The sequence below is a fragment of the Canis aureus genome, chromosome 19, assembly GCF_053574225.1.
Source record: "Canis aureus isolate CA01 chromosome 19, VMU_Caureus_v.1.0, whole genome shotgun sequence".
Lineage (NCBI taxonomy): Eukaryota > Metazoa > Chordata > Mammalia > Carnivora > Canidae > Canis > Canis aureus.
The window spans coordinates 9,310,725-9,333,256 of record NC_135629.1 but is presented as its reverse complement, the minus strand read 5'-3'; the positions used below and the strand labels follow the sequence as shown (position 1 = coordinate 9,333,256).

General features: G+C 37.0%; 1 protein-coding gene across 10 annotated transcripts in view; it reads left to right on the top strand.

Annotated features, from left to right (window-relative positions):
* FANCD2 (FA complementation group D2) overlaps nucleotides 1–22,532 on the top strand; it is a 57,802-nt gene that overhangs the window by 3,300 nt on the left and 31,970 nt on the right. For 7 of the 10 annotated variants that reach the window (XR_013357429.1, XM_077857835.1, XM_077857830.1 and 4 more), the window contains exons 3-18: nucleotides 508–648; nucleotides 1,199–1,266; nucleotides 1,420–1,523; nucleotides 2,318–2,378; nucleotides 3,303–3,355; nucleotides 6,231–6,309; nucleotides 7,498–7,622; nucleotides 8,926–9,013; nucleotides 9,543–9,647; nucleotides 10,269–10,369; nucleotides 10,762–10,870; nucleotides 11,103–11,138; nucleotides 14,437–14,580; nucleotides 16,657–16,791; nucleotides 18,988–19,119; nucleotides 20,248–20,358. Coding sequence is in view for 9 of the 10 variants with exons in the window: in XM_077857835.1 (XP_077713961.1) it covers nucleotides 508–648; nucleotides 1,199–1,266; nucleotides 1,420–1,523; nucleotides 2,318–2,378; nucleotides 3,303–3,355; nucleotides 6,231–6,309; nucleotides 7,498–7,622; nucleotides 8,926–9,013; nucleotides 9,543–9,647; nucleotides 10,269–10,369; nucleotides 10,762–10,870; nucleotides 11,103–11,138; nucleotides 14,437–14,580; nucleotides 16,657–16,791; nucleotides 18,988–19,119; nucleotides 20,248–20,358 (1,592 nt within the window). In the remaining variant the exon portion in view is untranslated. Of the gene's footprint in view, nucleotides 1–507; nucleotides 649–1,198; nucleotides 1,267–1,419; nucleotides 1,524–2,317; nucleotides 2,379–3,302; nucleotides 3,356–6,230; nucleotides 6,310–7,497; nucleotides 7,623–8,925; nucleotides 9,014–9,542; nucleotides 9,648–10,268; nucleotides 10,370–10,761; nucleotides 10,871–11,102; nucleotides 11,139–12,016; nucleotides 12,342–12,401; nucleotides 14,413–14,436; nucleotides 14,581–16,656; nucleotides 16,792–18,987; nucleotides 19,120–20,247; nucleotides 20,359–20,689; nucleotides 21,650–22,532 lie in introns of those variants that run through there. The other 3 variants (XM_077857836.1, XM_077857838.1, XM_077857837.1) reach the window with 3 other exon arrangements.

Sequence of the window (22,532 nt, the reverse complement as noted above, 5' to 3'; positions counted from 1 at the left end):
AAACCTGTCTGATTCTTTTTTTTCCTATGTCAAGATCATTGGTTCTCACATTTTGATGTGCATCAAGATTATTACCTGGAGAACTTCTTAAAAATTCAGATGCCCAGGCCCCATCCCCAAGATTTTCATTGAGTAACTATGGGATGTGATCTAAGAATGTGCTTTTAATAAGCTTCTGAATGATTCAGTGCAGTGGTTTGCAGACAACAGCTTGAGACACCCTGACTGCTTTAGAATTTGGATGGAAAACATTTCCATGGTTATTTTTGTTAAAAGTGGCACATTTTGAATTCTCATATGAAAATGCAATAGGCAAAAGTAATTCCGTTTGTTGGTTGGTTTGTTTGTAAGCCACTATTGCTGACCATTGTTAGAGATTTTTACTACAACATCAGTTTCAATATAATTCTTAAAGAACCCATCAATTTTCCCTTTAAGGTTATTCTAGGGTTTACATTTTTGGTCTTTACTATTTTTCACATTCTTGAAAATTTTGTCTGTTTTCAGAAGCCAGGAAGCAACCGCTTTCCAAGAAGACAAAGAAATCTCATGTCCGCGTTGAAGTTGAAGAAAATGATAGTGTTTTTGTAAAGCTTCTTAAAACATCAGGAGTTATTCTTAAAACAGGAGAGAGTCAGAATCAACTAAGTAATATATTAATTTAAATCTTTTCTCTGGGTTTAGTGCACGGCTCAGAACTGAATTACGGATTTCTGAAATAGAGAGGCAGTGAAGATTAAAAATGGGAGCGCTGTCCATCTTGAGACAAGAATGACAATGATACTGCTTTTTAAAGAATATTTTTTATATTCTTTGGTTCTGATTAATGCATGTTAAAGTAATTCTAATTTTTTTATAAAAAATGTCATGACAGTATTTGTGTTTTCTTGTGGAAAAATAAATACTCAAGAGAATAATTAGACTTGTGTCAGTAACTTCAGAAGAAAATTTATAAAGCCATTTAAAGCTGCTTTTAGGGCATAGATTACTCCATTATTCTGTATGTTTTTTAGAACACTTAGTAGCTATCCTTTGTCAAAGCTAAATCTGTTTTACCATGGGTTTAGAAAAGTTGGCTCTGAAATTAGGTTGAAAATATCTTTATTGGTTTCATAAGATAGGAGACTTACATCTTTAGGTAAGTAAAACTATGGTAGATATTAAAGACTCTGGTGACCAACTGTTTTTTTCCTCTTAGCTGTGGATCAAATTGTTTTCCAAAAGAAGCTCTTTCAGACTCTGAGGAAACATCCTTCTTATCCCAAAGTATGTGTTTCTTCCTGGTACTTTTTTGCTTTTGCCAGCAGTACTCTGGAATTGGGAATATAAAGATGCTGGCATAAAATTGAATGGGCTAGAATGATTTTTAGCAAATATTAAAGTAAAAATCTTACCCTTTGTTTTTTCAATGTCGTTAAGATAATAGAAGAATTTGTTAGTGGCCTGGAGTCTTACATTGAGGACCAAGACAGTTTCAGGAACTGCCTTTTGTCTTGTGAACGCCTGCAGGATGAGGAAGCCAGGTGTGGAGTGGAAACATGGAGTCTTGAAGTCATGAAGCCTAAAGTTTAGTCTGTTATACTAATGATTGGGAGATGGTGGTGGGAGGAAAATGCTTTTTTTGAATTTCACTTTTTATAACTGTATTTTCCTCGGTTTTAACCTTATCTTTAAATTATTAATTTATAGTTATAAGACTAAGAATCAGAGTGTTTTCTAGAGTATGTCTCATCTCTGTTGATAGAATTTTAACTTTCTACTTCTCTTTGTTTAAGAATCATCTTTTCGAGGTGCCTGGGTGGCTCAGTCAGTTGAACATCCAGCTCCTGTTTTCCACTCGGGTCATGATTTCACAGTTGTGAGATCGAGCCCTGCCTCAAGACTCTGTTCAGCTCAGGATCTGTTTCAGATTCCCTCTCCCTCCCCTTCTGTCTCTCCCCCTGCTCATGCTCACTCTCTCTCTGAAATAAATAGGTAGATAAATAAATGAAATCTTAAAAAAAAAAGAGCCTTCTTTTCATGTTCTATATTTCTGATATAACAGGATAGTTTCTCTAAATATTATATATTTAGGGGTACCTGGGTAGCTCAGTGATTGAGTGTCTGCCTTTGGCTCATGGTCCCGAGGTCCTAGAATTGAGTCCTGCATCAGGTTCCCCTAAGGAAGCCTGCTTCTCCCTTTGCCTATGTTTCTGCCTCTCTCTGTGTCTCTCATGAATAAATACAAATCTTTAAAAAATATGTATATTTAGCCAATTTTATGAAAAAAAGATAACATTAAAATGAAAAAATAGAAAACAAAAATTTTTTTTTTCAGCATGGGCACATCTTACTCTAAGAGCCTCATTAAATTGCTTCTGGGAATTGACATATTACAGGTGAGACTGTGCCACTTTTTCTGCAAATATTTGATGGATGTGATTTGTGGTATATGTCCAAGTCTAAATGCCTAGAACACAGAGTTGAGTAGAGTTAACAGGAGAGTTTGGGTTTGCAGTACTTAACCACAGCCGGAATCCTGACATACATCTGGTAGGGCAGTATCTGTGGCTTTGGACTGAGCTAATTATAGCCCAATACATTTTTTTGAAATTTCATTTATTCCCTCAGCCTCTGATTCCTGATTTGTAAGGCTTCCTTCCTTGTGCTCTGAGTACCTTATATATCTCTGCCATATTCACATCTATGTCATCTCCTGTTTGGGTTGTTATTTGCTGGTTAACTTTTTTTTAACTTTTATTTTGCCCTTTTTCTCCTTTCTTTTAATGTATTGAATAGACAATGATCTGACATGTTTTAAATGTTTCAAATTATAAAAACATACAATGGAAGGTCTTGTCTTACCCTGTTGTCTATTTTTTTCTCTTTTTCTCTCTCCCATTATTATTCTTCCCATATTCTTATTCCATCTTTTTCTTTGGAAATCTTCAATATAATTTAGTTAGCTTACATTTAAGAGCCCTCTTATTCTTCTGGAGAGAAATCTTCTCTTGCAAACTATTTGATAATCTTTTAAGTCTGCATTTCATGGGTTAACAGTTGTCATAATAATATTTTTGATTTGGTTATTTTCATACTGCCTTCATAATCATTTTGTAATATTTTAGAAGACATCATTGACAAGTCTCAGCTTATGTTCAAAATATAGGCAGCATTCAAGTGGCCATTCTTAAAATAAGAGGATTTCAATTATAGCAGGGCTTTTCCTCCAAGAGCTCTTGTTGGAGCAAATTGTGATTAATTATGTATTTCTGTTGTGTATTTAAAGACCATCTCCTAACTCCTTATGTCTTTTTTTTTAGCCTGCCATTATCAAAACCTTATTTGAAAAGTTGCCAGAATTTCTTTTTGAAAAGTAAGTGGAATTATTCTGGAATGCTTACATTACCTTTGTGCAGTTAAATTTCTGTCTGAAAAGATTACTCTGAAGCATCACTGTTTTCTCTGAAAGTCATATTGATCATGACACCAGATTCATAAGTGACTACTAAAATTTTACTGGGGTGTCTTTTTTTTTTTTGAAATTTCATCTATTTATATGACTGCATGTTCTTAGAAGGGTACACAATAAACTGGTAATAGTGGTTGTCTCCAAGGAGAGGAGTCAATTGCCTGGAATCAGATGTTCTATGAATACTGTTCTTTACCTTTTCAATTTTATAGTGTACGTGTACTATCTTTTTTTTTTTAATTTGCTTTAAAACATAATGAAGTTGGGAAAAAATGAACAACCTAATAGAACAGTAGAGGTCATGAATAGACAATTCACAAATACAAGAGAGCATCTCATTCACGAACATGGCACTGAAGGCGAAGAAGGAAGCCCCTGCCGCTTCCAAAGCCAAAGCAAAGGCTTTGAAAGCTAAAAAAGCAATGTTGAAAGGCGTGCACAGTTACAAAATAAAAGATCTGCACGTCACCTAGTCACTTACGTTCGGACAACCCAAGACCCCGTCTCCGAAGGCAGCCCAGATATCCTCGAAAGAGCGTCCTCAGGAGAAACAAGCTTGATCCATCAGATTCCTACTGACTACTGAGTCAGCCATGAAGAAAAAAGAAGACAACAACACACTTGTGTTCATTTTGGACGTCAAGGCCAATAAGCACCAGATCAAACAGGCTGTGAAGAAGCTCTATGACATTGATGTGGCCAAGGTCAACGCCTTGATCAGGCCTGATGGAGAGAAGAAAGCATATGTTCGACTGGCTCCTCACTGGCTCCTGACTGTGATGCTTTGGATGTTGCCAACAAAACTGGGATCATCTAAACTGAGTCCAGCTGGCTATAAATCTAAAAATAAATTTTTTTCACACACACAATAAGAAATATAAGAGCATGAAACATTTTTTTCTCAATGTTCATCTTCATTAATAATCAAATATACAAATTTAAAACAATACATACTTTTTTTTCCATTCTCAAAGGATCTTCCTTATTGAGTGTAATGAACAGGCATGCTTATACATTGCTAATCAATTGGTTCAAGTTATTCTGAAGGGCAGTAAGTCATGTCTATCAAAACCTTAGAGTTTGTATACTCTTTAGTGTTCAACCATGTCTTTAATATATCCTAAGGTAATAACCAAATGAAAACAGTAATAAATACAATTACTAGTTAACAAAAAATAATAATGAAGATGTTTAACTCTAGGGGATTGGTTAAGTAAATGAGGTACATCCCTGCAATAGAATATTATGTGGACATTAAAAATTATACAGAGGACTTTTTAATACCTTGCATTAATTGGAAAAAAATCAAAGATCGGGTTACAAATTAGTATTTACAGTTTAGCCCAGTATTTTATTTAAAAAAAATACAAGGGCACCTGGGTGGCTCGGTCAGTTAAGCATCTGACACTTGATTTCGGCTTGGATCATGATCTCAGGGTTGTGAGATTGAGCACTGCATCGGGCTCCATGCTCAGTTTGGAGTCTGCTTGGGATTTTCTCTCTTCCTCTTCTTCCCATTCCCCCCTCCCTCCTGTGCATGTGTTCTCTCTATCTCTAAAATAAATCTTTAAAATATATATATATATATACACATACCATACATAAAGATACATATGCATATTAATAATGGACCTCTCTGGATGACAGAATTCTAGGTCATTTTTACTTTCTCATTTTTAATATGTGTTTTTTTCTAGGTCTTATATATGGTAATAATACATTTAAAGATAGAGCTTTACAAATTTGTGCTTTTCCTGGATGGCTTGCATAGATGCTTTATGTCTTTTTCAGCAGTTAAATTTGACAGAGATAGAATGCTTTCAAGAAAAGAAATTGGAGGTGGTCTAAAACTTTAGACATAGGAGGTTGGGAGGAAGGCAGATGCTGTCATTTGGGGGAAATAATAACAGCCAGTATTTTTTTTTCTTAAGATTTATTTGTTTGAGAGAGAGTGCACACCCATGTGTGTGTGCAAGCATGCACTTGAGTGGGAGGAGGGGCAGAGGGAGAGCATATTCAAGCAGACTCCCCTCTGAGCATGAAGCCACATGTAGGGCTTGACCTCAAGACCTATGAGATCATTGGGACACCTGGTGGCTCAGTGGTTGAGCGTCTCTCCTCGGCTCAGGGCGTGATGCTGGGATCTGGGATCGAGTCCTACATCAGGTTCCCTGTGGAGAGCCTGCTTCTCCTTCTGCCTATGTCTCTGCCTCTCTATCTCTGTGTCTCTCATGAATAAATAAATAAATCTTAAAAAAAAAAAGACCTATGAGATCATGACAGCTGAAATCAAGAGTTGGATGTTCACCTGACTGAGTCAGTCAGGTACCCCCAGCATTTCTTCATTTATACATGGTTTTCAGTATTTTCACGAACATAGTCTAATTTGACCTTTTATATTTCCAAAGTAGTATATGCTTGATTTTTTTCGGTACTTATCACATTGATGTAATTAGTTTTCTACCTTTTAAAAATATTCTCGTTCAGTTTGTTCAAGTTTATTGTCTTTTGTTTGCATTGTTATTAAGAAATACTCTGCAGATCTTAACCTTTCTAAACCCTCCCCAGATGCAGCCACTTTTAACAATTTAGTGTCTTCTTCCATCTTAACACATGTATCATGCTTTTCTTGTATCATCTGTGTGTCTAATGCAGCTTGTAATGTGTAAATGTTCAGTAAATGTTAATTGAATGTCTGAAAGGGTTTCTACACTTTTAATGCTTGCTGTTGTGTAAGTCAGAAAGGCTAAGTTTCTGTCTTCTTATCCTAACATTTCAGTGTGAACAGTGATGGACTTAATATACCTAGACTGATTATCAGTCAGCTGAAATGGCTTGACAGAATTGTGGATGGCAAGGTAGGCTTTGGAACTTGTTCTGTCTCTTGGATTTATTTTTTTAAATTTATTTTTAAGATTTTATTTATTTATTCATGAAAGACACAGAGAAAGAGAGGCAGAAACACAGGCAGAGGGAGAAACAGGCTCCATGCAGGGAGCCTGATGGGGGACTTGATCCCAGGTCTCCAGGACCACACCCTGGGCTGAAGATGGCGCCAAACCTCTGGGCCCCTGGGGCTGCCCTGTGTCTTGGATTTAGAATCTGTTTTCTATATAAACTTAACCAAACTTCTGGAATTTATAGGGTTTTTTTTTTTCTTTTCTAAACTGAAAATTCACATTTTTCTATTTATTAGCTTTTTTTTGTTTCATAATTTGATAATCATGGATATTTCACCTTTTAAATTTCTCAAAAAAATAAGTTTTTCTAATTATGACTAGATATCTATTAAATAAATATTTGGAAAGAAATTAAGTAGCTTTCCAAAGTACAGAGATGACTATGTTTTATTTCTCAAGAGCATTGAGATTCCAGACCAAACTACCATGCTGCAAATGCTTAATTTGATTACATATGAGAAAAGTTTTAGGAATTATGTGATTTGTTATTAAGCATTTTGGTAAAATTGAATCAATTTTGAGCTGTGTGAGGTGTATTTCTCTTCAGAGTTCTTTAAATTATTTTTTTAATTTTTGTCAGGCATTCCAAGCCTTAATCTTTATTAGGAAGAACATGAGTTTTGGAATCTCCTGTGGACTGGAGTTTTGTATTATTTATTTATTGTATTGTACTTACTGTGTATCCTTGGACAACGCATATCCTCGTATTTTAAAGATGGGAATTGTCTGGTTGCTGAGCTGTCAGTGGAGCATGTGACTCTTGATCTCAGGGTTGTGAGTTTAAGCCCCATGTTGAGTGTGGAGTCTACTTAAAAAAAAAAAAAAAAAGGAACTGTCACACAGACTCCATAGAGTCGTGAAGATTAAATGAAGTATATAACAGACTCATTAGATAATATACCATTCACTGTACTTGTTTTCTGTTTACCATCCCATGTGTGACAATTTCTGGTTCATTTACATCTGAATTTAGGCTTTGAGTCTGAATGCATATTGTACATAAAATAATTCCAGGTCTATGTTTTGTGAGGAGGATGTTTTTCTCTGGGTAATGTGCAACAATTCTAATGGTCTCCTCCACTATAGGATCTCACCACCAAGATCATGCAGCTGATCAGTATTGCTCCACTGTACCTGCAGCATGACTTTGTCACCAGCCTACCAGAGATTCTAGGGGATTCCCAGCATGCTGATGTAGGGAAGGAACTCAGGTGGGTAAGTTCCCACTCTGGAGGCCTTAACACTGCAGAATGAAAATGGTAGTGGTAATGTATTCCTATTTATATAAAAGAGGATAGTATCTATCTTCCATGACTAGGTATGGGATTTGACTTATTTTTGTAATAATGAGCATATTTTTGAGTAGACCCATCTACTTTTTTTTACACAGTATACTAGACATGAATATGAAGTCTGGGTTAGGATTAGGCATATAAATTTGGTCTTTGGACACCTAAATGTAATCCAATTGTTTCGTTAGCATTTCTTCCACCCAGGGAGTCCTCGGTTGTGACTGCATATATAAATCATTTGTAGAGCTTATCAGTCTTCTACATTCTTTGGTCCCTAAATGATTCATTCCGATGTACCCATCAGACCCATTGCTAAAAACATTGCTTACTATCATTAATGTGAAAAATAGTAATTGGTAAGACAGTAATTAAAGAAAAGAGAGCGGTATCCCTCCTTAATGGGATTTTTGTTTTAATGCAATTTCTTATCTTCAAAATAGTTTTAAAAATTCAGTTTGTAGTACTTCCTTTTCTTTAGTTGTCTGCAAAGATACCCCTAAAAATGTCCGATGATTTCTTGCTTTTGTGGTTTTGGGCAGGATGCTCCCTCTGGGTATAGCACTGTACTTGCAGTACTGTACCATCTACTTTGCCTGCTTAATTCCAGCTTGTACTTTTGCATAGCCTTTTCTTCGAAACCATCACTTTTCTCTACTCTGTGCTCCTGTAATGCCCTTCATGTACATCTGTCATACTTCTCATAGTTCATTGTAATTGTTGTAGGTTTTCTTTTTCCTTTTCTCAGGAAAGATATGTGCCCAACTCAGTATTGGTTACCTCTGGGTAGTGGAGATGGTGAGGAAGGGCTTCTTCTTTCTACTCTGTTGTTTGATTTTTCTATAATGAACATGTATTTTTTTTTTTTTTAAAGATTTTATTTATTTATTTGAGAGAGTCAGCAGCTGAGGGAGGGGTAAAGGGAAAGGGAGAAGCTGACTTCCTGCTGAGCGGGGAGCCTGCCACTGGGCTCCATCCCAGGACCCTGGGATCATGACCAGAGCCCAAATCAGATGGCACCCAGATGCCAAGTGAGCCACCCAGGCGCCCTGAGCATGTATTTTTTTTTTTTTATCAAAACAATTTTGAATGAAATATACTATAAAAAAATTCAGTGGGAACTGAGTATGTCCTTTCTTCCTGTACTCTGAGTGATTTTCCAAGTAATTATCTGCCCAGCTCTGTTAAAAGTTGCACAGCTTTTCTCTTTTTCCATCATTCACAGTGAGCTTTTAATGGAGAATACTCTACTCACTGTCCCTATCCTGGATGTCCTTTCCAGCCTCCGACTTGACCCGAAGCTCCTGACTCAGGTAGGAAGGATTCTCCTCTCCAGAAACAGAGCTAGCTTTCTTACCTCCCAGATCCAATGTCAGCCATTGCTTTGAAGCAGTTGCATATAAAAGTTTAATTTTGAAACAATATTGAATGTCATTTCATCTCTTTTTCCCTTTTTGATGAACTTCATATGCCATAGTATGATGGATTTGCTGCTCTGTTTCAAGCCAGTAAGTTTTAGTGGATATCTCTATCTTGCATAATATTTACACACTGCTCTTCATAGGAATAACAATTTTACGTGTCTTCCTCCAGCCAGTGGAAAATTCAGGCTCTAAATTGTAAGATGATACACTTTTACATTTATCACCTGTCTGTTTTTGAAGAAACTGTGGCATTAACCATTGAAAACTTGTAGTTTGGAATAAAATAAAAATAAAACAAATTGTTTTTCTTCCTAAATTACAAGTGAGAAAAATGAGAGAAGTAAGTTTTCTAATTTACCTAACGGGGTTGAGGTATTAACATAAAAATATTTAAGGTTTTTGTGCTTTTTATGTTTAGGTCCGCCAATTGGTGATGAGTAAGCTGTTATCTGTCAAATTGGATGATTTACCTGTGATAATCAAGTTCATTCTTCATTCTGTAACAGCCACAGATGCACTTGAGGTACCGTTTTATTTCTCAACAACACTAGTAGGGTGCTCTAGATCCTTAGGAATGCAGAATGTAGCAGTGGTGCCCTTGTGAAAATCAGTAATGGAAAAGAGACTTACCTAGATGAAGATACATGAAGATACATTATTTAAATTCATGGTTTCTAATTTCTCTTCTCTGTCCCCAAACTAGTTGATAATGTTGATTAATCCAAATAGTATTCAGGGGATAGAATGGAACTAGCCAGATTTATTGTTATATAAGCTACTATACGTTATATTTGCTATTTCAGTGTAAAACTTCAAGGAATTCTGGAATTTTGAAGGGCTTGACGTACTATCCTTGCATTAGCTATTTTCATCAACTCTCCTTTTTAAAATGCCTTGTCTAGGGGCACTTGGCTAGCTCAGTCAGTAGAGCATGTGACTCCTGATCTCAGAGTTGTGAGTTTGAGCCCCATGTTGGGTGTAGAGATTATTTAAAAATAAAATCTTAAAAAAAAAAATGCCTTGTCTAACATTTAGTGATTCTTCTTAATCTTTCAGGAGATTGTTATGATTCTATTGAAAGAATGGACTTTGCATATGCACTATGAATGAGCAGAACACATAGCTTAATATTTATTTTCCACAGGTAATTTCTGAACTTCGGGAGAAGTTGGATCTGCAGCATTGTATTTTGCCATCACGGTTGCAGGCTTCCCAAAGCAAGTTGAAAAATAAAGGACGACAAAGGTATAATAATGTCATCAACAGTTTCCACCCTTTTTCTCACATAGGCAAGGAAAGTTTTCTGACATTTATCCTGAAGCCAGGACAGTAGATCTTAATATTTGCCACTATAAATAATGGTAATAATATTGTTTGCATGTACTACTGTACATTTTCAAATCATATGCATGTGGTACATGTAATGTGTGTGTATGTATATACATGGGCAGGTTGGATGTAGTCTCCTGGCTATTCAGATCAATCCGAGGTAGATAATAGTATAGGTTTATTAGGCAGTTTACACATGAAGTTGTGCCTTGGGACAGACACTTGACTAGTAAACGGGAATCCAGATTTTATAGGTTCCTCTTTGGTAGGTGGAAGAATGATTTTTTTTCTCCCTCTGCTACTTGTAGTTCTTCAGGAAATCAAGAAAACAGCGGTCAGGACTGTGTTATTCTTCTTTTCGATGTAATAAAGTCAGCTGTTAGATATGAGAAAATCATTTCAGAAGCCTGGATTAAGGTGAGTGAGGTCTTTTTGACTTTGAACATTAAGGAAGAAGTAAGTGGCAACTGGTGACAGGATATGTAAGTAAAGGTGGGTGGATACAAAAGTATTAAAAGTCAGTCAAGTAGAAATGATAGATGATGGTTGCCACATGGGCAGATCGGTTCTCAAGGGAACGGCATGCTGAATAAGGTGAAACGTGTTCTACTTAGTTGTTGTAATATTTTTGTGACCCTTGTTTTTTTAGGCAATTGAAAGCACTGCCTCAGTGTCTGAACACAAGGTAATGTAAATGTAGTATACATTTTAAGTAATGCAGACTTAAAATTAATTATATCGGCTAGCTTTCCTTCTTTTCTCTTACTTTCTCTAGTCATCCCTTCTGTGCCTTCTGTAGCTGCTCTAATAAACGTTAGCTGTCTGGGGATGATGATCTGAGGGGATGACTTGCCAGATGGTCTTTCCTACTCATTTTGGCAATAAAATAAACCCAAGCTATCGGTAAGGGGAAATATTAACATTCCAAACAAGCACAGCGAGTTGCAGTCCCAAGAAGTAAAGTTCCCATAGATGAAGACAGGAGTCACTTGGGGAATGAGTCAGGTCCCTGTATCTGTCTGATTACTCTTCCTTCCACCAAATGGAATTGTCAAGATAATGGCATTCCATGTTTTACTTTCCTTTGCCCATGTCAACTTGACTAGAGTGAACCAAATATTCCATCCATTCACTGTCAAGGCAGTGGTACCAAATCTGTCTTAATTATGGAAATTTTTTCTTCTGTGAAGAAACCAGATGACTGAGTTTCTTATGTACTAATTGGTTACCATTAAGGACTTTACTTATTTGGAATCTGTTTTGTTTTCGGGTTTTGTTAGATTATCCAAATTGTTGGGTGACTATTTTAAAAGCATTTATGGTATTGAATAAAGCAATGAAAACCTCGATTTTTTGTAGAGGATGGATCAGAATAACCTAACAATTTTTTAAATTTTTGTATGACCTTTGGTCACCTATATACCTATTTTACCTGTTTTTACATATTTTAATTATAAATATAATTGTGTATTCTGATTTTTTTCTTTTGACATTTTGTCATAAACATTTTGTATGCTTCTGCATTGTTTTTATGTTCTTTTTCTTTTCTTTTTTTTTTTTTAGTCTCCATGCCCAGTGTGGAGCTCAGTGCAGAGATTGAACTCACATCCCTGAGATCATGACCTGTGCCAAAATCAGAAGTCAGACACTTAATAGACTGAGTTACCCAGGCACCCCATTATGTATTTTATAACTGGAAATTTGTACCTTTTGATTCCCTGCACCTTTTTAAAAAAAATATTTTATTTTTAAGTAATCTCTACACACAATGTTGGGCTCGAAGTTATAACCAAGAATAAGAATTGCATGCTCTGCCAGTTGAGCCAGCCAGGTGCCCCTCCCGTTTGCCCCCTTCCCCCTGCCTCTAGCAACCACCAATCTGTTCTATCAATGAATTCAGTTTTGTGTATATTTTATTTTGTTATTTATTTATTTATTTACTTTTTAGATTGCACATGTAAGTGAGATTATAAGGTAATTGTCCTTCTGTCTGACTTATTTCACTTACCAGAATGTCCTCAAGATCTGTCCATATTGTTGCAAATGGCAAGATTTGATTCTTTTATGGCTGAATAATATTCCAATGTGTGTGTTTGTGTATCTGTGTACTTACTACTTTTTCTTTTCACTTAGGTTGCCTCCATGTCTTGGCTATTATAAATAATGTGCAGGGATCATAGGAGTGCAATGTTTTTGTTGAATTAGTATTTTTATTTTATTTTTTTTTTGAATTAGTATTTTTTTAAATAAATATCCAGATGTGGATATTTCTATTTTTAATTTTTTGAGGAACCTCCGTACTGTTTTCAATAGTGGCTGCACCAATTCCCTTTCTCTACATCCTGACCAGCACTTGTCTCTTGTCTTTTTTTCTTTTTTCTTTTTTTTTTAAGAGTTTATTTATTCATGAGAGACAGAGAGAGAGGCAGAGACAGGCAGAGGAAGAAGCAGGTTCCTCACAGGGAGTCTGATTCAGGACTCGATCCCCAGGCCCCAGGATCACGCCCTGAGCCAAACGAAGGCAGATGCTCAACCATTGAGCCACCTAGGTATCCCATGTCTCTTGTCTTTTTAATGATTGCCATTCTGACAAGTGTGAGATGAGATCTCATTGTGGTTGTGATTTGTATTTCCTTGATAATTAGCATCTTTTCATGTATCAGTTGTCTGTTAGTATGTTTTTAAGAAAATTTCTGTTTAGATCCTCGGCCCAGGGACACCTGGTGGCTCAGTCAGTTAAGCAGCTGTCTCTTGATTTTGGCTCAGGTCATGATCTCAAGGTCTTGAGATTGAGCCCCACATCAGGGTCTGCCCTGGGCATAGAGTCTGCTTATGATTCTCTCTCCTCCCCCCACCCAACTCATCATGCTTGCTCTTTTAAAATAAGAAAATTTTAAAAAGTACTTGATCCATGTTTTAATTTGATTGTTTAGTGTTTGCTCTTGAATTGTATTAGTTCTGAATAATTTTTTTTTTGTCCTGGTTGACTTTTTTAACCTTTTTTTTTTTTTAAACATAGTTGATACAAGCTAATTGGGGAGAAAAAAAATTCCACAAGGAGTCTAAAAACGTTAAAGTTTCCCTTTGCTCTCTGTTCCATTCTTCATGGATGATTGTTCTAGATTTTTTCCTATTCGTATATAAGCTGTATGTGTGTATTAATGCAGGCATGCTTACTCTTATACTTACACATATTTATGTTTGTATATTTTTACAAAAATAAAATCTTACTATTATTATTGTCTTGCAGGTTGCTTTTTTTTAACTTCACGATGTCATGAATGTCAAAAAATATAATCTAGTTGGGGCACCTGAGTGGCTCAGATGGTAATGCATCTGCCTTCGGCTCAGGTCATGATTTCAGGGTCCTGGGATTGAGCCGTACATCAGGCTCCCTGCTTAGTGGGGAGTCTGCTTCTCCCTCTCCCTCTGCCTGCCACTCCCCCAGCTCACGCATGCGTGCACTCTCTCTCTCTCTGTCAAATGAATAAAATCTTTTAAAAATATGTATATATTAATACATGTATATATAGTCTAGCTTATTCTTTTTAGAGGCTGTATAATCTGAAAATGACTATCAATTTTTTTCATATTGAACACATTTACAGTCTCTCCAACTTTTCAGAAAGTAGTTTTCCTAATAATGAATAGGAATATATACTGAGGTTGGCCAGTGTTTTTTCTTTAATAAATGTGAGGATATTCAAAGTTATTTCTGTAATAACATCACTTCAACTTATATTCCAATGTTTTCATAAGAGATACCAGTGGTTAATAGGTGTAGCACTTTATTTTTCTGGTAAACATTTGTGGGTTTTCTGAAAAAGAAAAAAAAATGTAGATACTGCCATGGGAGTATGTTGAGCAAATGAGGATCACTCTTACTGTGTTTTCATGGGAAAAAGTTGTGAGCTGCTATTTCATGGAAATAAATGTACTGATTTATTAAACTATTTCTCTTTTGTCATATTTATTAACAATAGACTTTTGACTTGGCAATGCTTCTCATCATCTATAGCACAAACACTCAGACAAAGAAGTACATTGAGAGAGTGCTAAGAAATAAGATTCGATCAGGCTGCTTTCAAGAAGAGCTTCTACAGAGTACATTCTATATTCATTACTTGGTAAGTATCAGAGAGTCAGACAACATTAGTCTGAAAGTTATAGAGAAGTCATTTTTTATTTGGAAAGATTTTATTTATTTACTTATTTATTTACTTATTTATTTATTTATTTATTTATTCATTCATTCATTCATTCATTCATTCATGAGAGTGACAGAGAGAGGTAGGCTCCATGCAGGGAGCCTGATGTGGGACTCGATCCTGGGACTCCAGGATCATGCCCTGGGTGGAAGGCAGGCTCTAAACCGCTGAGCCACCCAGGGATCCCCAGATTTTATTTATTTATTCACGAGAGTCAGAGAGAGAGAGGCAGAGACATAGGCAGAAAGAGAAGCAGGCTCCCTGCATGGAGCCCATTGCAGTAGTGGATCCCAGGACCCCAGGATCACGCCCCAAGCCAAAGGCAGACGCTCAACCACTAAGCCACCCAGGAGGCCCCTAGAGAAGTTATTTTTAACCTTTCTTACCTAGTGTGGGATTCTTAACAATACCACCTGTGCTGGATATTGATTTTCGAAAAGCTCAATATACTTCATAACAGGATTATTTCTTGATTGAGACATTATGATGTTAATAAAACCAACCTAAGATTGGTGTCTCCTCTTCTTAGATGAAAGGTGACAAAATTTGTTGATGTTGACTGATTAAACTCAAGCCCCAAATTATTTTTTATAGGAAATGTTTTTAGTTCAGGTCTTCTAATTACGTACTTAAATAACTTGATTTTTAACTTAAAATGGAAGGCTTTACAGCTCCCATATAAAGATTTTTTTCTTCTTAGTTTCAGCCCATTGTTCAAGTGCATTGAGATTTTGAAATCTTAACTTTGCATTATCTAGCTCTTTGTGATTTGCAGCTTTGATAAACTTGCCTTCTTTATCCTGTTCTTTTTTTTTCTTTATCCTGTTCTAAGCAGTTTTTAAAAACCCTGAGCATAAAAGGACCAGAAGAATGCAAATAGAAACATAATTATGCATCTATTAAACCATCCGTATTTGCTCATTCAGTACTGTGACTCTTGGGTGATTATTTCTGTTGAAATGTAAACCATTTAAATTAGAGTTGTATAAACTAGGAATGGTGTTTCCCGGTGAATTTTCAGATTATTAACAGCATGTACCTTCTTAGGAAACTGGATAACCAGTGGTTTAGGGGGCTTGGCTTAGGAGCCAATGAAAATATACAGTTGGGTCTTAAGGTTTTATATTTAGGAATGAATTTAATGTTTGTATTATTTTATCTTATAATCCTTTCTGTGCTTATTTCTGGCAATGATATGTGTTTTGGGCTATAATTTTCCAGAAGGCAGAAACCATATATAATTTTTTTTTAAAGATTCACTTATTTTAGAGAGAGGGGAGGGGTAGAGGGAGAGAGAAATCAAGCAGATTGTACTGAGTGTGGAGCCTGATGGGCTCGACCTCACAACCCTGAGATCACGACCAGAGCCAAAACCCAGGAGTCAGACACCTAACCAACTGTGCCACCCAGGCACCCCATATATAATTTTGTATTGAATTTTCCTAAGCAAAGCATTATACCCAATTCAGGATTTAAGATTTTCTTTATTGTGATGGTATCAGTAAAGAAGCTAGACTTTAAACTGGTTATTTACTTTGAGTCCATTAATGTCCATCTTCTGCCTTATTGCTTAGACATAATCAGTTCTCTTTTCGATCTAAAGAGAAATCAATTTAACTAGTTTTGAACTTTATAGATTGATTTCAAATATCCCCGGGAAGGCAGTATGATTGAATGAGGAAATTGGGATTTAGAAGATCTGGATTCTAGTCCCAATTGGGTAGATAGGAAGGATGCTACCAGGCTTATAATTTATAAGTTCTTTCAGCTTCCTGGTCACTTCTTATCCATACATCAAATCCCACTGATCCTGAGAAAAAACTCAGAATTATGAAGGGTAATTTTGAGTAAAACAAAGATTTAAGTTTCCTTAAGTTAAAACGAGAGTTGGTGAGAAGAACTCTGACATCCTAAAAGGGCTATTAGCAAGTCTTGGTTCTGTAATAACTAATTTCCTCACACAGCTTTATTTTCTCTTCTCTTTTCCCCATCAAGGTCCTTAAGGATATTTGTCCATCCATTCTATCACTGGCTCAGAGTTTGTTGCACTCCCTAGACCAGAGTATCATTTTGTTTGGCAGTCTCCTATACAAATACTCATTTAAATTTTTTGACACTTACTGTCAGCAGGTATGTTGAAATATTTATTTTGGAAGGGAGGGAACAGGAAGAAATGAAATTCCAAGTGACTTGCATATTATATGTTTATTTCTTGTTGACTGGAAGGCATTTAAGCAAAAAGAACTCTGAACTGAAAGTTGGGAAAACTTAGTTCTATTCTTAGTCTAAGTAAAATGAGGAGACTGGATTGGAGGATCTAACACTGCGTTTTGAGCTCTAAAATTCCCTGAATTTAAAATGAAGGTCCACATCCAGTCTATTTAAATAAACCATGGGGGTAAAGAAGATGTGGTATATATACATATATATGTATATGTATATATGTATACACACACACACAATGGAATATTAGCCATCGGAAAGGACAAATAGCATTTGCTTCGATGTGGATGGAACTGGAGGGTATTATATGCTGAGTGAAATAAGTCAATTGGAGAAGGACAATCATATGATTTCAATCATGTGTGAAATATAAGAAATAGTGAAAGAGATTATAAGGGAAAGGAGAGAAACTGAGTGTGGAAAAATTAGGAAGACAAACCACGAGAGACTCCTAACTCTGGGAAACAAACAAAGGGTTGCGGAAGGGAAGGCATGTTCCCACCTGGGATAACTGGGTGACGGGCACTAAGGAAAGGCACTTGGTGGGATGAGCACTGGGTGTTATACTATATGTTGCAAACTTTTTTTTTTTTTCTTTTTAAAGATTTTATTTATTTATTCATGAGAGACACAGAGAGAGACAGACAGAGACACAGGCAGAGGGAGAAGTAGGCTCCATGCAGGGAGCCTGATGTGGGACTCGTTCCCAGGTCTCCAGGATCAAGACCTGGGCTGAAGGCAGGTGCTAAACCGGGGAGCCACCTGGGCTGCCCTATGTTGGCAAATTGAATTTAAATAAAAAATTTTACAAAAAGGAAAAGCATGGCTGAAAGGGCTGGGGTTATTGGGCAGTTTTCAGAGTATACAGGAAGAGAGCATTATTAAAATTTAACTGCGGATGATCAGCTGCCAGTTGATCCTGGAGTAGTTCTCTAGAAAAAATTGTGGTGAAAAACAAATGAAAGAGAAATGTCTGAGGATGTGACCCAGAACCCATCAATATAAGACACAAAATTTAATAGCACATATCCAGAGAGGGAGGGCTGTACTTATGGAAAATAATTATGAAAAGAACAGAATGTCTTATTTTGTATTTTTTGTGCATGCTATACTATTAACAATGTGAAAACATTTGAACAAAACTTGTAAAAATAAAGACAAATCTTTAAAGATTTAAACAGCAATAACAATAAAAATAAAGCAGAGCAATAAATTCAGCTAGCATGAGCTAGCTTCTACAGTTGAGAAAACCATGTGGCTCAGTATGGAGCAGCAGTATAATGGAAAGAGGGAATGGCATACAAGGTATTTTTTTGAACCATCTTAATGTCTTAGAGATACTGTCATGGCTCATGTTTGCTTGAAACATAGAAGTCTAACCTGTAAAAACCTTTAACTTCTTGAGTTGCATCTTTTTTTTTTAAGATTTTATTTTTAGGGATCCCTGGGTGGCGCAGCGGTTTAGCGCCTGCCTTTGGCCCAGGGTGCGATCCTGGAGACCCGGGATCGAATCCCACGTCGGGCTCCCGGTGCATGGAGCCTGCTTCTCCCTCTGCCTATGTCTCTGCCTCTCTCTCTCTCTCTCTCTGTGACTATCATAAGTAAAAATTAAAAAAAAAAAAATAAAGAATTTAAAAAAAAAAAAAAAAGATTTTATTTTTAAGTAATCTCTATACCCAACATGGCGCTTGAACCCACAACTGCAAGATCAAAAGTTACACCTTCTAGCTGAGCCAGCCAGGCACTTTGAGCTCCATCTTTTTAGTAAATTTTAAACAGATTAAGTACAGCCATAGCTTAAAAGTACTATTTAATGTATATGAAAAAGAAAGACATGCTAGGGAAGGAAGATCAGGAGGGCTTAGATAGTGCTCACTGATAAATCTTAGGAAATAAGTCAAGAATGGATGTCATGTAGTTAGGTTGGCATAATCCTCAACCTCCTAAATCCAACATTAATGAAAAGTAAATAAATAGACAATGGCATAGGGCAGGCTGGGATTTTAACCAAGTTGAGATTGGAATGGTCTCAAGCATTAACCCTTTTAAGATGGCCATGTCATATTTTTATTCACACTGTTCTATTGACTCTTTATCGTATAGGAAGTGGTTGGTGCCCTGGTGACCCATATCTGCAGTGGGAATGAAGCTGAAGTTGATACCGCATTGGATGCCCTACTAGAGTTGGTAGTTCTAAACCCATCTGCTATGAGGCTGAATGCTGTCTTTGTGAAGGTATCTGTCCCTCTGTTGACATATATTGAGTCCGTTTTCTTTCTTGCATGTATCTGAGGGATATCTGGCATCCATTAATTAGCAGCAATTTAATTCCTATTCTAGATACTGAGCACTATAATTGGTAGGAGAGGGTGGGAAGGAGGTGAAGTAATGGGCAAATAATAGAAAAAGAATAACTCATTTATGTATGTATTAATGCATTCAGCAAATACTTCTTTGTACCTATGTGCAGGCTCTACTCTGGGTGTTCTGTATATAAAACTTAGTTCTTGCCTTTGGTGATAGTGAAACGTATAAACAAGTCACTGTAAATACAACATGAGAAATTTTGAGAAAGGTAAAGTGCTATAAATACACCAGAGTAAGGATAATTTGGCCTTGGAAACTGGGTACTTCTTCAAAGACTAGATTTGAGTGATTTTTGAAGTTTGGGCATGATTCGGTAAGAGAAAAAGGAAGTGCATCTAGGCAGAAGACAGTTTAAACAAGCTTATTGGCACCCACGTCCATGAAATACCTCAAGGATGACAAGTAGACTAGCGTGGTTGGCAAATGGGACATATGGTGAGGGTTGGTGGGAGGTGAGGCTGTCCCACTGACATAGGACAGTGTCAGATTATGATGGGTCTCAAATACCATGCTAAAGAGTTTCAACTTTATAGGCCATAGAGAGCTATTAGAAGCTTTTAACAGGGAGTTGACATAATCACGTCTGGGCTTGGAATGGCAATTGTAGGTCATGTTATCCCCATAGTAGGGATGAGAAAGCTGAGGTTTTGCCCAAGGTCAAAAAGTATTTCCCTTATGACTTCTTCCACATCTGTAGAGAATGAATAAGTAATTCATGGAGTGGAAGCTGAGAAGGCATATTATGATAAGGAATAAAGTCAGAGATACAACTTCTGCAGAGTAATATTTTCACTGAGAAGGGAAGGGTGGAGAAGAAGAATAGGGAGAAACTAGGAGATACATTAGGTTGACTAACCCTTTGGGATCTGAGCACAGCTTGAGAGAACTTGAGCTTTTGTGGTTATCTGGATGCCTCTTATGCCTGTTCTAAGGATTTTAATTTTCTTATTTACAAGAAGAAAATATTAGTTGCTAACCTAATTTTTTTTCTCATAGGGCATTTTAGATTATCTGGATAATATGTCCCCTCAGCAGATACGAAAACTCTTTTATATTCTCAGCTCACTGGCATTTAGCAAACAACATGAAGCCAGCAGTCACATCCAGGTAACAGGCAGTGTGTTGAGAAACCTTTAAAACTTTAAACTTCTATAATTAAAATTCACTGATCAAAATCACTCTTACCTGTGTACAAGGTAAGAAATCAAGTATATAGCCATAGTCTAAGCACTTACTCATTTTTTTCTTACTATAAACGTTGTCTACTGTGTACCAAGCATAAAGATGGTAAATATATTAGACCTTCTACCCTCAAGTAGCTAAGTCTGTTAGGGTAGAAATGGGTCTGTAATCAGCTGACTGTGGAACTGAGTAAAAAAAGCTGTTCAGGTTCTGTACTGAGTGCTGTGGGGACACAGAGAATGACCTTGTTTTCTAGGGAACATCTACATCTGTCGTGAACTACTTCTGGACTTGCTTTCATTTGTGGACACCATTCACTGAGAGAGTCGGCAAAAGGACTGAAACAGGAGATTACATTGCAGTCATAACACACCTCTTTTGTATCTTTAGTGCCACCCCGTGGCAGTAATCTATACTGGACTGTGACTTTGAACAGCCAACACCTTTTGTTAATTAAAAAAAAAAAAAAGCAAGCGAGGTAATATACATACATAGCACAAAATTCAAAAGGTATGGAAGGTGGTGAAAAATAAGTTTCCCCCCTCCCCTGCAATCAGTCCTCCAGGCATCTGGTTCACTAAAAGCAATCACCTTTAACTAGTTTATAGCTTTCTGAGCTGTCCTGGACATTTACAAATTTGTATTTAGCTATATTCCATTCCTTATCCTTTTGTTCTGCATCTTGTTTCATTTAGCAGTGTATTTTGGAGATGGCTTCATATCAGTAATATAGAGCTACATCATTATTTTAAAGATTTTTATGTATTTGAGAGAGAGAGAATGCATGTGCAAGCAGAGGGGAGGAGCAGAGGGAGAAGCTGACTCCCCGCTGACCAGGGAGCCCCATGCAGGACATGATTTCGGGACCCTGGGGTCATGACCTGAGCCGAAGGCAGATGCTTTACTGGCTGAGCCACCCAGTTGCCTTCATTATTTTATTTTTTAATGTTGGTAAAATATACATAACAAATTTTACTATTTTAACCCATTTTTAAGTGGCATTAAGTTCATTAAGAATGTTGTGGTAACTGTCACCATTGTCTATATCCAGAACTTTTTGTTATCCCAGAAACTCCATCCATTAAGCAATAACTCCCCATTTTCCTTCCTCCAGTCCTTGGTTACCTCTAATCTACTTCCTGTCTCTGAATTTGCCAGTTCTGGGTACCTCATTTAAATAGTCATATGAGGGATCCCTGGGTGGTGCAGCGGTTTGGCGCCTGCCTTTGGCCCAGGGCGTGATCCTGGAAACCCGGGATCGAATCTCACATCAGGCTCCCGGTGCATGGAGCCTGCTTCTCCCTCTGCCTGTGTCTCTGCCTCTCTCTCTCTCTCTGTGACTATCATAAATAAATAAAAATTAAAAAAAAATTTGTCATATGAGTGCTTGCTTCGGCAGCACATATACTAGTCATATGAGGGACGCCTAGGTGGCTGAGCGGTTAAGCATCTGCCTTCAGCCCAGGGCGTGATCCTGGAGTCCCAGGATCGAGTACCACATTGGGCTCCCTGCATGGAGCCTGCTTCTGTCTCTTCCTGTGTCTCTGTCTCTCTCTCTCTGTGTCTCTCATGAATAAATAAATAAAATCTTAAAATAAGTGAATAGTAATATGAGGGGTGTCTAGGTGGCTCAGTTGGTTAAGCTTCCAACTCCTGATTTCAGCTCAGGTCATGATCTCGGGATTGTGAGATCAAGCCCTGTGTTTGATCCATGCTGGATGTGGAGCCTGCTTAAGATTCTTTCTCCCTCTCTAAAAAAGAAAGTAATAATAAAATTCATTGTCTTTTCACTCTTTTTTTTTTTTTTTTTTAATTTTTATTTATTATTTATGATAGAGAGAGAGAGAGAGGCAGAGACATAGGCAGAGGGAGAAGCAGGCTCCATGCACTGGGAGCCTGACGTGGGATTTGATCCTGGGTCTCCAGGATCGCGCCCCGGGCCAAAGGCAGGCGCCAAACCGCTGCGCCACCCAGGGATCCCGTCTTTTCACTCTTGATAGTGTCCTTTGATAGAGTGGTTTTTTTTTTTTTTTTTTTTTTAAGATTTTATTTATTCATGAGAGAGAGTGCAAGGCAGAGACATAGGCAGAGGGAGAAGC